The sequence below is a fragment of the Ornithodoros turicata genome, chromosome 8, assembly GCF_037126465.1.
Source record: "Ornithodoros turicata isolate Travis chromosome 8, ASM3712646v1, whole genome shotgun sequence".
Lineage (NCBI taxonomy): Eukaryota > Metazoa > Arthropoda > Arachnida > Ixodida > Argasidae > Ornithodoros > Ornithodoros turicata.
The window spans coordinates 29,164,293-29,178,642 of record NC_088208.1 but is presented as its reverse complement, the minus strand read 5'-3'; the positions used below and the strand labels follow the sequence as shown (position 1 = coordinate 29,178,642).

Genomic DNA, 14,350 nt, shown 5'->3' with positions numbered 1-14,350 from the left:
TAGTACTTAACGTAACATCATCGAACAACTCCAATAGACGTCCCGCTCGTTGATGGTAGCCGAGGTCGTGCTAAAGACTTGGAGGTGGTGGGTTCGAATCCTATACCACCGGCTTTGCTGTCTGAGGTTTTCCCTGAGGTTTTCCGGAGACTTTCCAGACGAATGTCGGCACAGTTTCCCCTTCACAAGTCGGCCAAGAACGCATACTAACTACCCCCATGTCCCCCCTCTTCTTCCTGCTGTCCTCTCTCCACCTGTCCACATCTGTACGCCGTTTATAGCCACAGCTGCTTCGCGGCGCTAACACCCAATAAAGAAAAAACAATTCCAATACGCACAACACCTATGCGCCGTGGGACATAATGGACTGCAGAGAGAATGTTCGAGGAAAGTAAAACAGCACGAGTTACTGATTCATTAAAATGACGCTTTGTCTTTTCTTTTCTTTTTTTTTCAGGTCAGTGTACACGTCGGCTTCATAAAACGGTTCGTTTGTTAACGGTTTGTGCTGAACCAATCACATTGTAAAGGGGTTCACATCGACGAATTCGCATTCAGTACCCTTCTTTTTCATGATTAGTTCCTGCATCCCGTTTTTCCGGACCACAGCATCCTGTATTCACCGGCTGCGCGCAGCAGTTTATTCTATACGCCGCGGGCAGTTGTGTCATCCGCAACGCTTGGCACGCTCTTGCGAGACAGACACCGAGTACGCGTCGCTCTCGATAGAAACGTCGCGCTTTCGTCAGCGGAAGCCATGATTGCCATAGATGCTGCACGCGGGGTTCAAGAACATAAGAATAACCCATCCCGAGCATTAGCTCGCATACCGTGCAAATGGATGACACCCATGTCTATATATCACTGTAAATATGCGCATTCGTATACGCCGCGGTGGAAGGACACTGGAGGATAGGAAAGACTGAAACGTATAGTCATGGTAGAAAGTCCAGCGAACCTTGTGATCAATTTCGTGGTTGCTTCCCTTTTTGTTCCTTTGTTTTTCTTTTTTGTTTGTCTCTCTTTTTCTTTTCTGTCTTTCCTTGGAATAGCAAGCGAATTGCGCAGGCTAAGCTTTCCCTCCTATTTTTTTTTTGGATATAATAAACATATTTCCCCCTTCCAGCGAACCCATAGGGAAATGTTTTCTTTTTTAGGAGTAGCAAGCCAAGTATTAGCTGACCTCTCTCAACACTTAAAAAGAAGAAGAGATGTTAAAGAAAGTAGAAAATCTAGCGAATTGGTATGAAAAATGTTGAGAAGAACAGTCTTTGTTCGAAATATCAGGGGCTCTCGTCTTGAGTGTCGTCAGAGTCAAGTGTGTTGCAACTTTACTGCGACGGCTCACGGTGTAAAAGACGTCCAAGAAGATGTTTTCATCGAGCCCGCGTCCCATCAGTGCGGTGTGCACTGTCGGCTCAGCCAGAAGGACGCAAAACGACCATTTCATCTTAGATGTAACAGTGGAGACATGGATGATAATGGTATTAGGCAAAGTCTCACCCGTTATTAGTTTACCTTTTGTGTTGCAGAGAAGTGTCACGCCAAAGAAGGCGGCCGAACTGCGGAAGGACGGCCATAAACGCTTCAAAAACATTGCTATCATCCTATGCTGGTCACGAACTGTACCGATAAAGAGTTAAACGGCACTTCCACTTGTGGCAAGTCGACTTTGCCGTGACAATCGATCAACCCACGTGGACTATACCCTACCCACAATCAATACTTATTCCTCTCTTTTGAAGTGCAAGTCCGTTTAAAACGGGACATAGAAAGTCATCGGACGGTTGAGTTGACCGCAAAAGAAACGACACTCGATGATATGGTGGCAACAAGACCTATGGTGACCAGTAGGTGGTCATGAGACATTGTCCTCGAAAAATATCTACCACAGATCTGGTTAGATCGCGTTAGACGATATTCATTCAGCGCTTTCTATGTTCGTGCAACAAAAGGCTCGTTAAAACGCGTTCAAGGGCTATGAGCTCGTTACACCGCATGTAATTGTCTCAAGGCGACAAAACCGTGCCACTTGAACCGTGACCGTTACTACGCAAGTTAAGCATATGATCATTCCCGTGAACGCAAGGAGAACGCACAAGCGAAGGATATGAACATATGTCAGCCGTCACGAGCAAGATCCAGATGTGTGACTTCCCGAGCAGCACAACGTCTTGACACTATATTGGACCAACATTGGCAATACCGGGCCAATATTGGTCCAATATTGGGTCAAGATGTTGTGCTTCTTGGGTTCTATATGGCATGCCGCATCATAAGAAAAGGCTCACCTCCATAGCCCGACGCAAGCCGAGTCCGAACAAGCCTCCGCTACATCCTCAAAGCATCCGTGAAAAAGCACGCCTCGTAGAACTCTTCACCTTGTCACATCTCACACACCACTTTCACAACTCGCGGTATAACGAACTATGAAAAAACGGAAAACGTGGAAATCGTATCGCGGGTCCGGGCCAAATTGTGGACGGTAGCTCAGTTCGCGCGCGCGTTAAAACTGGTTTGTACGCGAAACGAGCGCGCTTGCGTGCGCGAACGGTTGCGGGCCAGCTGTTTCGCCAGCAAGGTGGCGGCTGTCTGTCCGCTCCGTCACTGACCGGTGCGAAAGGCAGGTTACAGTTTGCGCCGAAGGATGGCGGGACGAGTCACTCAGATGAGCGGCAGGACTGCTGATGGAGAAAAAGCTAGATCGGTATCATGGCGCCTCCTGCCCGTAACACATGGAAGCCGAGCGCGCCCGCTTTGAATTTGATGGTACAGAGGGATGAGGTTGAACGCATGAGAACGCCAAACTGACCGGCCTAAGGCCAGCGTGGATTCAATACAAACTGAATCGAAAGCGATTTTGTACACAGAGAATATCACGGGGTGAATTTATTCGGCAAAGCTGTTGTAATTTTTTTTATACATTAAATCATCGTGTTCGACGTAAGAACGGCGCTTGTAATCCCCGCTCTGCGCTTGTCCCTGTTGGCAGCAACTGCACGCTTAGTTTACTAACGTTTTGGTACGTTAAGATTAACATCTAGCACACAAGTTGCTTGCTACGTCTGGCACTACAAAAACACCGTGCACGGCCGAAATGAGCGTCAGATGGCGACTTGGCCTAAAGCCTATTTAATGGTCGCTATGGCTTCCATCGCTTACACTTTTCGTCACTGGATGTTGCGTTAGATTAAGGTCAACTGCATTTAATTAGGGTCAACATGGTACTGCTAAAAGCACGCAACCTGGTTGGACGGACGCAATTTTTCTTTCTCTGCTGTTTGCTGGTTCCGAATCGACAGTGTTGACCGCCCTCACGTGATCAATTGACACTCGGAAGCCAGATACCTTAACCTTCCTTCTTCTGATATTGATGTCGTTTTACGCAATGCCTTAAAAGAGGAGGAGGAGGAGGAGGAGGGGGCACCATCTCTCGTATCGAACTACCTTACGATAGAGAGTTTGAGTGAGTCGTTCCAAACACACGGTTCGCGAAAGCGTTAGCCGCTGTATAATCCACAAGGACGGCTTCCAAGCCCATGGTTCATAACAGCAAATAAGTTAGTTAATCTCCACTTCCCCTCACCTTTCTCCCACTTCCCTCTCCCCCGAGCAACAGGCCGCCACACCAGGCAGGCAGACCGCTCGTCTACCCAAAGTACAGCTCGAAGCAGAGTTAACTTGAACGCGCCTCCGACCTGCGGACCGGGAAGAGAGCCACCCTAGCGGCACTTAGGCGAAATGAAGGGAAAGAGTGTTTCGACTGGGCCACTTGTGCTGCGGGGGTGGCCGCCTTGCCTTGAGTTGCTGACTCGGCATCGCATTACAGTCAGCTGTTGTTATCATCGCAACGTTTGTTTGGTATTGCGGCGACTATGTGGAGGTGTATGCTGGCCGATATCGCAAGGATGCAATGGTAATGCAATGCCGAGTGAACAGCTCATGGCATGGCGGACACCCCAGCAGCATAAGTGGGGCAGTCGAAACACTCTTTCCCTTCATTTCGCAAAAGTGCCGCTAGGTGGCTCTCTTCACGCTCCGCAGGTCGGAGGCGCGTTCAAGCTAACTGTTCTTAGAGCTGTACCTCCCCCCCCCCCCATGATTTCTTCTTCTTGATATGGGGTGAGTGTGGTCAGCCAAAGTACAATGGCTTGCTACTCCTGATTGGATGATTTCGTTCAGAAGAACCACCCCTTTTAAGTGGCCATGCGCGATATACTGTTCGTGAGCCGTCTAAGCGAAAATGATTACGTTAAAGATCACTTTACAATACGTCGCACGTAGAAGGACGATCGCAAGCTAGTGTTGTTCCTAGTCACTGCAAAGTGCCTACGACTAAACGAAGCGTGAACGAATACGGACAGTTGGACAGCCCAGCGGAACGCCGATGGCGAAAAAACTTCGAACATGCACCAGAGCAAGACATGCATTGAACAGCGGTCATAGGGTGACACGGCACGCCAATGTGATCCGCCCAAGTAAACACCTCCAGTCATCCGCATCTCCTGGGGCAATGCTGTCACTTATCACCGGGGCGATGCCTCATTTTTTGCGTGGGTCGTTCACGCACGGATCGCTTGGCGCACGTAACCAGCTATACACAGATCCCCAACATCACTAACAACCTCGGCACCTGAGATAACTAGCTTCGGCCACTGGACACGAAATTCGTCTGAAAGACATATCGCAAATTTAGTTGAAGAAGCCTTGCCCTCTCGCTTCCCTTCCTCACGAACAACGTGTCACTAGTCTAGGCAGGCAGAATGTTCGACTACCCGGTGTCACTCCAGTCAACCCCACAACCACCCGGTCATGACAAGCCTATCTTGCCGGAAACAATGGGCTATGGTTTCAAACCATGACTTTCAGAGACGAAAAAAAAAAAAAAGAGAGAGAGATACCTTGAACAATTCTTACCTCTTGTAGCCGTTGTTGTGCAGCGTACAGCGTCCCGTTGCAGACGCTCAGACTCCTCCTTTTCACAAATCCGCCACGACCAGGGTCCCTTGTTGGTGACGACATCGGGCTGTCCGCAGGGGAACCATTATACGAGCGGCTCTCCTGCCTCTCCACTGGCGGGCTTAAAGGCATCGATGACGTATCCTGAGTCCCATTTATGTACACGTGGGAAACGTAGCTCTTGTGCTGTTGAAGCCTCGAGGACGATCCCAATTCTTGCGGTTCTTCCGATGCTGCCCTGCTTGTACTGGAGGACGAGTTCTCGTCCCTCTCTTCAATGTCCGACATCCACACGCTAGGAGGAATCTGTCCAGAGTTACAAGTAACCACAAGACATGCGTTCTTGTGAGGTGATCTGCCAGAAGATTTCGCCTGTTGAGGAGGGATCGGACAGCCATATTCGTAAGTTGGTGCTATCCTATGGTAAGGAGAGGATGACGTTGGCGTTGCTTCCGGCTTGGGAGCCATGTGGAGGACAGCGGCGTCGTGCGAAGCCTCTCTATGGACCTCTGTTCCACGGTTACATTCAGGATGCCCGTTTGTCCCGTCAGCGGAGACCGACCGCACCGTGAGCGGTCTACCATTCATTTGATGTCCATGCAGGGGAAGGTGCACTGTTACACTCGCTGAATGTGACTGCGCTCGGTGCCTTGGCGTGTCGGGGCGTTCAGACACCTTCTTCTGCGCAGGGGACATAAGGACAGGTTCTTCGCAGGCCTCCTTCCTGAGACTGTTCAACCAAGTGTCAGCCATCACGTCAACCATTTTGTTTTGCACTGCTTCGCCTGCTCGCGAAGACAGTTTCGACTCAGCATAGCTAGCCAGCTGATTAAGAAGCTTCGCTGATTCGCGGCTCGTGTTGCCGACCCACCGGGAAAGTACGCGGGGATCCACTTCGCATGACGTCAAATCCGGTGGGTTGTCTTGGACAGCGGCGTCTTCTATGTTTCTGTCCTTGAACATTCCGGGAGGAGAAATACAGTCGTCAAGTAGCTGCTCTGGAGAATGCAAGAAAGTTTCTCTGTCGCCAGATTCTGGTTGATGATCGACTTGCTTCCACGGGGACACTGGAATGAACTCCGCAGTTCTCTCTCCTTTTCTAACTGCCTGCAACGGCGAACTAGGACAAAATGGCAGCTCTATGGTTGTTACTTTGCTCCTGCACCTGACTGCGTCAGACCGAGAGCTTGCGTGTAAAGGAGCACCAACGAAGGGCGGCGCTGCCACAGGGTTTGGCTTTAGGCAGGTAGGTTGTACTTGCGTTTCCTGGGGGCCTTTGGCGCAACTCGTAGGCACTAAGGGTCGAAGGGGGGGCTGGTGCATTGGAAGTTGACGAAGGCTGTACCTACCGGGACCTCCCCTTGAGCTCACTTTCACTGTACCATTTGGAAAGGCAACTGAAGCAGCAGAAAAAGACACCAGTTTGCAAGACTCCTTTGACTTTGGCACATGTGCTTGCGGGGCACCCGTGGACACACCACTTCCCGGCTTTCTTTTCTCCATGAATGACCCGTGAGGAGGCCGAGGCCCTGTAGCCCACTTGTGCACGGCAGCGTTCCTCACAACAGGGATAGAGATGGGCTTCACGGGCATCTTTTCGGATACAGACGCCGACTTGCGAAAGGCCGTTGAGAGCTGCACTTTCCGACTAGATCCAGCGGCAGTACCAACTTTGGGCACAGCCGTTACACCCGGCTTCTTGGTACAAGCACTAGAGGACCCCGTCACGAGCGAAGAATTCGCAGCGGCACTTTCGCGTTCACCATTCTTGACACGTTCTTTACCCGGCACGACCACTGCATGGCTCACTCCCGAAGGCACTACCTTAATATGTCTTTCACCCAGCCCCGTTGGCTCGACCGCGTACACCACCGTGCGATCACGCTTGGGCCTGGAAGCTGTCTGGAGGTCAACCTTGATAATGTCATTTTGCTTCCCATTGACGGGCGGGTCGTTCATGTCTTGGGTCTTTTTTGGCTTCTCTTGCACTGACGTAGATCGCTGCACTCGCCTCAATGATGCTCTGGGCGCCTTCATAACATCGCAGCTCGTCACCGACGGCGATCCGTTATGCTCCACGACACCGCTGACGGGGAGGGTCGACGCTCCCGTCGACCACCCGTGCGTCGGTTCCGCTTCAACACGGGCGTCGCACGGGCCGTGAAGGCCGTGGTCCGATGTCCCGATCTTCCTGGGACTGTGCGCATTGCACTCGCAGCGAGAAGGCGCGTGGTCTTCGCTCGCGTCGGCCACCAAGGCCTTCGAGCTGCTCGGCGTCGAGGAACGCGGCTTGTAAGAGCCGAACACCAGATGTTCGATGTTGGTGTATCCGGGATCGAGCTTTACTTTGACGCTCCTCTTCGTGCCGGGCTTCTTGCGTACCTTGATGTTCTCAGCGAGCCGAAGAAGTCGACCCCTGTTGCGAGTGATGCTCTCCAGGGTTGCATGGTCCACCTCGTGCGATGTCGATGCCATAGCCGCAGTCCTGCACGAAGCAAGCAAAAACGTTACTTCTTCTCTCACTGAAGGGCACGCTACAAAAGAAGCACTTTAAAAATGGCAACAGTCTCGCGCTAATTAGAATGCTTCATGGTGTTCGGCTCAACATCACTTCATAGTATCCATCTATTCATCTTTCTTTGACAGCAATAAAAAAGTTACCGCTCCTGAACTTGGCACGACGTTCGCCGTTACAACTCAACCAAGATTCAACACGTACAAGAAATAAATCAATATCTGCGAGACACGGCTACAGAGGCAGAGCCTCTGTGCGGCAGTCTTCCGCACGAGGGGAAGTCTTCGCTAACACGAAATCGAAGTCGCATCCACACCAGGCAATGTGCGGACCGTCCTGGCAAGCAGCAACGACCCAAGACGTTCTGGCGGGAAAGGAACAGCGTAGTTATTGAAACAAATCCGCGGCGGTGGTGGGTGATACGGAAGAGCGAACTTCGATGCTGAGTGGCCGCTGGAGCATGCACAGTTCCTCATCCAATCAAACGTAAGGATCCGATCTGAAAAACGTGTGCTCTCATGTGACGCGCGGCGGCGCCATGCATGTCACTGGGAGTGATTTTTCAATCCCGCCTTCAGAAAGCTGTAGGGTACTCGTTATTTCTAGGTTGTTTACGCGAACACGGCTTTCGTACGCACACATTTGGAATGTTCGCAGCGTGTTATTACTCGAGTATTCAACATATAGACTGCAAGCCAGCAGTCAGCATACGTCGGTCCTCGGTTCCTGAGAAGACAGGCAGACGTGGACATGGGGTAGACATAAATAAAGCGATAGTGGGATACAATTTCCACAGCGTATGGCGTCAGTTACGATTCTAATCTAGCACTGTTACACTCCTGCAGTCCTACACTGTTGTTGCCACTCCGGGGGTGGAATGATTCCGGAATGATTCCAGATTTATCAGAGCCCGGAATGGAATTGGAATGGAATGGCGGAAACTGTCCTAGGAATGGAATGGGAATGGAATTAGGCACTTTTTTGCAGGCGGAATGGAATGGTCTGGGTGCCCCGGTGGTAGTTGTGGTTTGAACACGCTGGTTTTTGCCCTCGCGCCCTCTGCACACGGTAAAGGGCGAGAGAGAGAGAGATATGATGACGATGATATGGGGATGACTTCCGCTCATTGAGCAGAATGCTACCCCATTGCTATCGGGGAAAAATGAGAGGATGGTGATGAGGATGATGCTGACGACGCTGACAGGGTTTAAGAGGGAGTTGATCAGGCCGGTAGTTTGCAGGAATTTGGCGAAAGGGGCGAAATAACCTTGTCTCTGTGCTTTTTCCGTGCTGGGTAATGTCAATCTCCTCTAGCACTGGTGGGCTACCCAGCACGGTTACCGGTTCCTTTTCTTTTATTGATGGAATGAAAGAATTGGAATGGAGTTGCCAAGCCATTCCAGGAGTGGGAATTGAAGGGAATGGAAGTATCACAAATCCCCATTCCTCGGAATGGAATTGGAATGGAATGGATGATCCCATTCCGCAACCCTGGTTGTTGCCTTGGGTGCCAAGTTTTGTGGTGACGGTTTCGTCTATTCCGTTTCAAAGAGTATAGATTTGTGTACCTTCCCTTTTTTCTTGTCTCGATAACGCGTCCTGGAGTAGCCAGCCCCGAGTGGCTCGAGACTAACATCTCCATTTTATTTTATTGTACAAGTCAAATCTAATCTAACCTAGCACGACGATATCGCGCAGCAGGTATCGTGGGATAGCAGAATAAATGCACGCTTTTGGTTCTATATCAATTCATGCATCGCGGGTGATAAACAGGGCTACTTTGGAAACTCTAGCCAAGTGGATCCCGCAGATGAAGCATGATTAGTGCAGCCATGGTGTGTGCACCAAAGCTGATCTCGAAACTTTGGCGTTTCTTACTACGCCTGTACCACAGTTTATTGGGTATTCGATAGTCAGCAACAAATGTAACGGGAACATTTCATCTTCCTGCGCCCTTCATCGTAACCATACTACATCTACAGTTTCGACAGAAAATCGAACAATTCGTGGGAGTACGGTTTGCGTTCCGTAGAACACCCCCCGCTCAATATATGGGTAAACTACTTTCGCCATCAGTCATGAACCAACGTAGAGGCTCAATGAGCGGGTGCACTATACGCCTTAGAAAAGGAGTGGAGGAAATAAAACTCGAGTTGCCAGATGTTCCAGACCCTCCTACGCGTATATAAGAGGAAATGTGTAAAAGAAGACGTGAAAAGCCGCGACTCATTAAGAACCTTACGAGGCGCTTCCTATTATGGAATGCAATTCCAGGTTTCTCCGGCACCGTGCTTTATCACACAATGCTGACTTTTTACCAGCGCATGATGGCGAGAGTGTTGTGTATCCTCGCCGTAGCGGCGCTGCAATCTAAAAATGGAATTGCATCGCAAGACAAGAACAGGGCCAACGCCCGTTATTTTGTCTTCGCTAAAGCGTTAACAAAACGAGACGCCTTGCTCTGGCACGTTATGATTGATTGATTGATTGATTTGATGTTTTCTGGCGCAAGAACAGCAATGGTCATAATGCGCCAAGTCTACGATAAAAAATAACGGAAATATTGGCGCATATGCGGCAACTTCCCCGATCCATAAACAAGGACTGGAAGGGCCAATACACGGGCCACCGTTTTGCGAAGAATGACTTTATCGTTTAATGCCATTCTGATCCCGAACGCTGTTATTTACGAAACTCGAGCGACGCGTCACATCCTAACGACATTAAGCACCCTGCAAATGATAAGACCCGGTCGCTGAAGTCAAGTATTTATGACACTGACGTGATTAATCTCACGTAGTATAGAGGCTGACAGGCAGTATTACGGAGGTGACTTTCCCCGTGGATCAGTTTTAATATGTTTTGACCACCAGGTGCTTTCAACATGGCCTGCAAACTCACAGAGTAATTGGGACTGCTTTTGGCGTCGTGGCTTTGTCGAGCGAAAATTTCTCAAGCTGCTGAAACGCTTCTTTCGCGAAAAGATACATTTCAATATTTGAAAAGAATCTCCCCTTAATCTAAAATTCAAGGTGCCGCCCCGCGCTGCGCAGCAAAAACGGGCATTTCATGAGCAAATGAGCTGCGGCGAACGCATTAAGCAGAAAACGGCATTAGGGCAAATGTCATTAAAACTATCCGTGTCGCACCGCACGAATTACATCGAAACTTCGCGAGTGTCACTTTTCATGCCCGCGTGGCAAGGATATCAGTCTACGTATGCAGGTGCTCAATTGTGTACGTTGTGAAAACACTTAGGTTGTTATGAAGATCATTATCATTCGCTCGTTCTCGTGGCGCGTGTATGTACAGGACCACCTATCGTCATCGGCATCCACAGAGGTAAGAGAGAGAGAGAGAAGGCGTATGTATATATTTTATTGGTCGTCAACTACATATACACCGACAGCGCGTCACCGCTTGACACTTAACCTGCAGCCGCCTTTTTATCAGGGTCGCTATATCCTCGCCTCATTTCCTATTCCCTTCTTTCTGGCTATTTGACTGTGGCAGACGAGATACAGTCCCGAAGTCGCCCCCTCGCCAATCTCGTCCTGGCTTCCGTCGTTTCCCGCCAGGGGAACGAGAGGCAGAGATATTCGATCGAAAGCAGAAGGCAAACGGCCACCGGCAGCAGCAGCATTTCCGGCAGGCAACGAGGGAACCTGGTTGTCCTTCCATAGGCCATTACGGCTTTTATAGGACAGAAGTCCGGGGAGGAATTCACTTTCAATCTCCCGACACTCTCCTCTCTCTCTCTTTTCCTCCTCCTCCTGAATACAGATGAGCTCGGCGCTGAGTAGTCGCCTTGAAGGAGGCGACAGCACTGGACCGGACAACGTGCTCGTCGAGATAATCGGATGATCCCGGTTCATTAGAGAAGTTGCGCCTCAGCAGAGAGCTTGAGAGTAACATGTTTCCTCAGCCACGTTTCGTTGGCTGTGCCCGTACGTGTACATATGGAGGGTTACTAAGCGTAATACTTTGCTCTACTTCTCGGCTACTATACATCATCATTACCACCGCAGCCGAAACGAAACTTACATTAAACAAAGAGTAAGTTGGGGTACAATTACAGCTCCTATGTAGCTCCCTATAGATTGCAATTACTCCCCCATCTCAGTGCTATGCCTTTCACATTTGCTCTCCATCACTGCACATAGACTCTACACTTCGGATCAGCTTTGGAACATTTAGTCCTAAAAGGGACTCAAACTGTTCATCCCCCCGATTAGATTAGAATCAGAGAAGAAAAATATGGTGATGCTGGTCACGCACTGCTTAAAATCCGCAGACCGCCTATAGTCCTGACCAAATACTTCGCAGTATTGATTGATTCAGCACAAACTTGAGTAACAACTACAAGGTTAATCGACATATACTTCGGCATTACGTTTCGCAAAGTCACCACAAGAAACGAGAACCCTTTCCAGGAGCAGATGACCGCCTCCACCGGCTCCAGTGACATAGCGGTTGGTTAGGATGGCCGCTTTCCACGCCGAGACTGGGAGGTGACGCGGGTTCGAATCCTCTCTCTCTCACAAACAAACAAACAGACAGACAAACAAACAAACAAACAAACAAACAAAAGATGATCGCCTCCCATATCGGTTCAGCGTTAGACCTGTTTCCCACGAGCGCTTTTCTCGTCCGCGTTTTTAACGGAGACAAAACGGATTCATTGCAGACTTGGAGGTATCTTCAGAACTGTACTCTAAATACTGTATCTCAAAAAAACTTTTGTTGGTATCTTAGTATCTTACTGAGTACGCTTCGTGAAAAGTATTTGTACAGTAATTAAAATAGTGTTTTCAGTATTTAGTACTGAGTACTCTAATTACTCTTTCCTTATTGCCGAATATCCAGATGGGCATTCTTTTCCTTTTTTATTTTTTATTGATTTATTTTATTTATTTATTTATTTATTTTGCGCACATGGCCACAGTTTACCTTTCCAGGCCGTTTCAAAGGAAGTCCACGCTGTTATGATTTGGCTTGAAACACAACGTGTGTTATGAACTTAAACTGGGCTCTCAAGAAACGTTTTTCAAAGGAAGAGAGGACTGTTGTCGGATGAGCACCTTTAAATGCAGCTACTACCGCGTGAAAATAAAGCATATGTCTAATTTGCAAGCATATTTCGACACTTCTGTGGCTGTTTATTTTTCGAGTACCTTATTACAGTATCTTAAATACTTTTCATAGTATTTACTACTCTACTCTAAATACTTTAACTACTAAATATCTTTACTGAATTTTAAATATTTTGCGCTCAGTATTTACTAAGGCATTTTCAATGCTTTTTTTTTTTTTCGTATCTTCTGCATGTCTGACTCATTCGAACCTATGGGGCTCGATTTCCCTTAGCTTCTATCTTTGCAGCAAACGGACGTGTGAAAGAGCCCTTAGAAGAACAGAACGTGCAGAATCCATTAAAAAAAAGAGAGAGGGAAAAAAAACGCAATCAGACCAACGCGATGCGTTGTCGACGGCCTTTGTTCGAGCTCGAGTCCATTGAAGACGTATCAATATTAAATGTCTGCCGAACTTTCTTCCTACGCCGTTAGACTGTCTTTCTGCGTGTGCCCTAACGTCACCACCTGCGATTTATATATACGACCTCCATGACTCGCAAATTACGAGTTTCTCTGCAACTTCCGCGTCATTTAATAAATAGTTCCCGGAAAAGGAACATCCTAACGCAATCGGTGCCGACGTGTCGCTAGAGATCTTCGACGACGACGACGACGGGCTTTGACAAATGGAGGAGCCGTATCCTTTCACGTTCGAAACGCCGTGCTTTTGGACACACTAATCGAACGCGAGAGCGCTATAATTCAGGAACCGTGGCCAATGATTAGATAAAGGCACAGGTAGCGTACAAGCACGAAAAGCTTTTTGCGGCAGAAAGCGCCATCAAGAATTCCGCCCCATATTTCTGATCGGCGGTGATTGTCGTAAAAAAGTTAGTTTTCATTCTGCCTAGTAAATGTGGAGAAATGGCACAGGGACGAAAGAAAAGTAATAACAGAGATACGGAAGAGCACATAGCATGTGGCACACAGAAGTGGCCACTATACTTCCATGGCCGTTGTCTACAAGGGCGATTTATAGGCGTCTTCTGGAAACTTCCGTAGGTAATGTTGAGAAGGTCGCGTCTTAAGAACATCCACTAGGAGAGCTAGTTGATGAAGATATAATCCACGCTTCACCACGCCATGTAGAAAGGTAAGAGTTGGAGACGTAAGGTTGCTGGTAAGAGTGACGGGTGGTCAAAGACGGCGAAAAGGTGAGGTGGTTTCGATACTTGCGCGTCTTCTATGGTAGTACAGATGGCAGTCCATTCATGAAGGTGTAAGAGGGTATCTTGTCTATCAGTGAAGTATGCATACAGGGGAAAATCACGGGGGCAGCACTGGTGCAAGTGTTGATGCAGGGTCGCGTGTGTGCATGCCACTTTGCACGGCAGCCTCCCAAGATGTGTCTACAACAAACCGAATCACACTCTCCACCGGCACCATACATTCATAGAAGAAGACGGGGGACTTGCATTGCCACAACCGGTAGTCTCTTTCGTGAACTATCTGCACTGCTGAAGATTAAACTGCAGAGTCAGAGGACTAAAAATGGGAAGTTGTTGCAATTTACGGGACTATCACCCTATGATTACTCTCAAAGTTACTCTTTTTTCCCTTAAAGTATAGGCTCGTACGCATGCACCCTGGGAGAACGCGAGCGAGAAAACAAACGGAACTGGGGTATAAGAAAGATACAGTAGCATCGCGCATGCGCACGATAAACACGGGAAGAGGAACAGGAGTGTAAGCGCGACTAGAACTGCGAGAAATCAACTCCCCCTTTGAGAGCACGTTATGT

The 14,350-nt window shown here is 48.8% G+C and overlaps 1 protein-coding gene across 2 annotated transcripts in view; it reads right to left on the bottom strand.

The window, feature by feature from the left end:
- LOC135366883 (uncharacterized) overlaps positions 1 to 14,350 on the bottom strand; it is a 182,048-nt gene that overhangs the window by 93,079 nt on the left and 74,619 nt on the right. For both annotated transcript variants that reach the window (XM_064599844.1, XM_064599845.1), the window contains exon 2: positions 4,918 to 7,444. In XM_064599844.1, coding sequence (XP_064455914.1) covers positions 4,918 to 7,434 — 2,517 coding nt within the window. In that variant the 5' untranslated portion in view covers positions 7,435 to 7,444. The remainder of the gene's footprint in view (positions 1 to 4,917; positions 7,445 to 14,350) is intronic.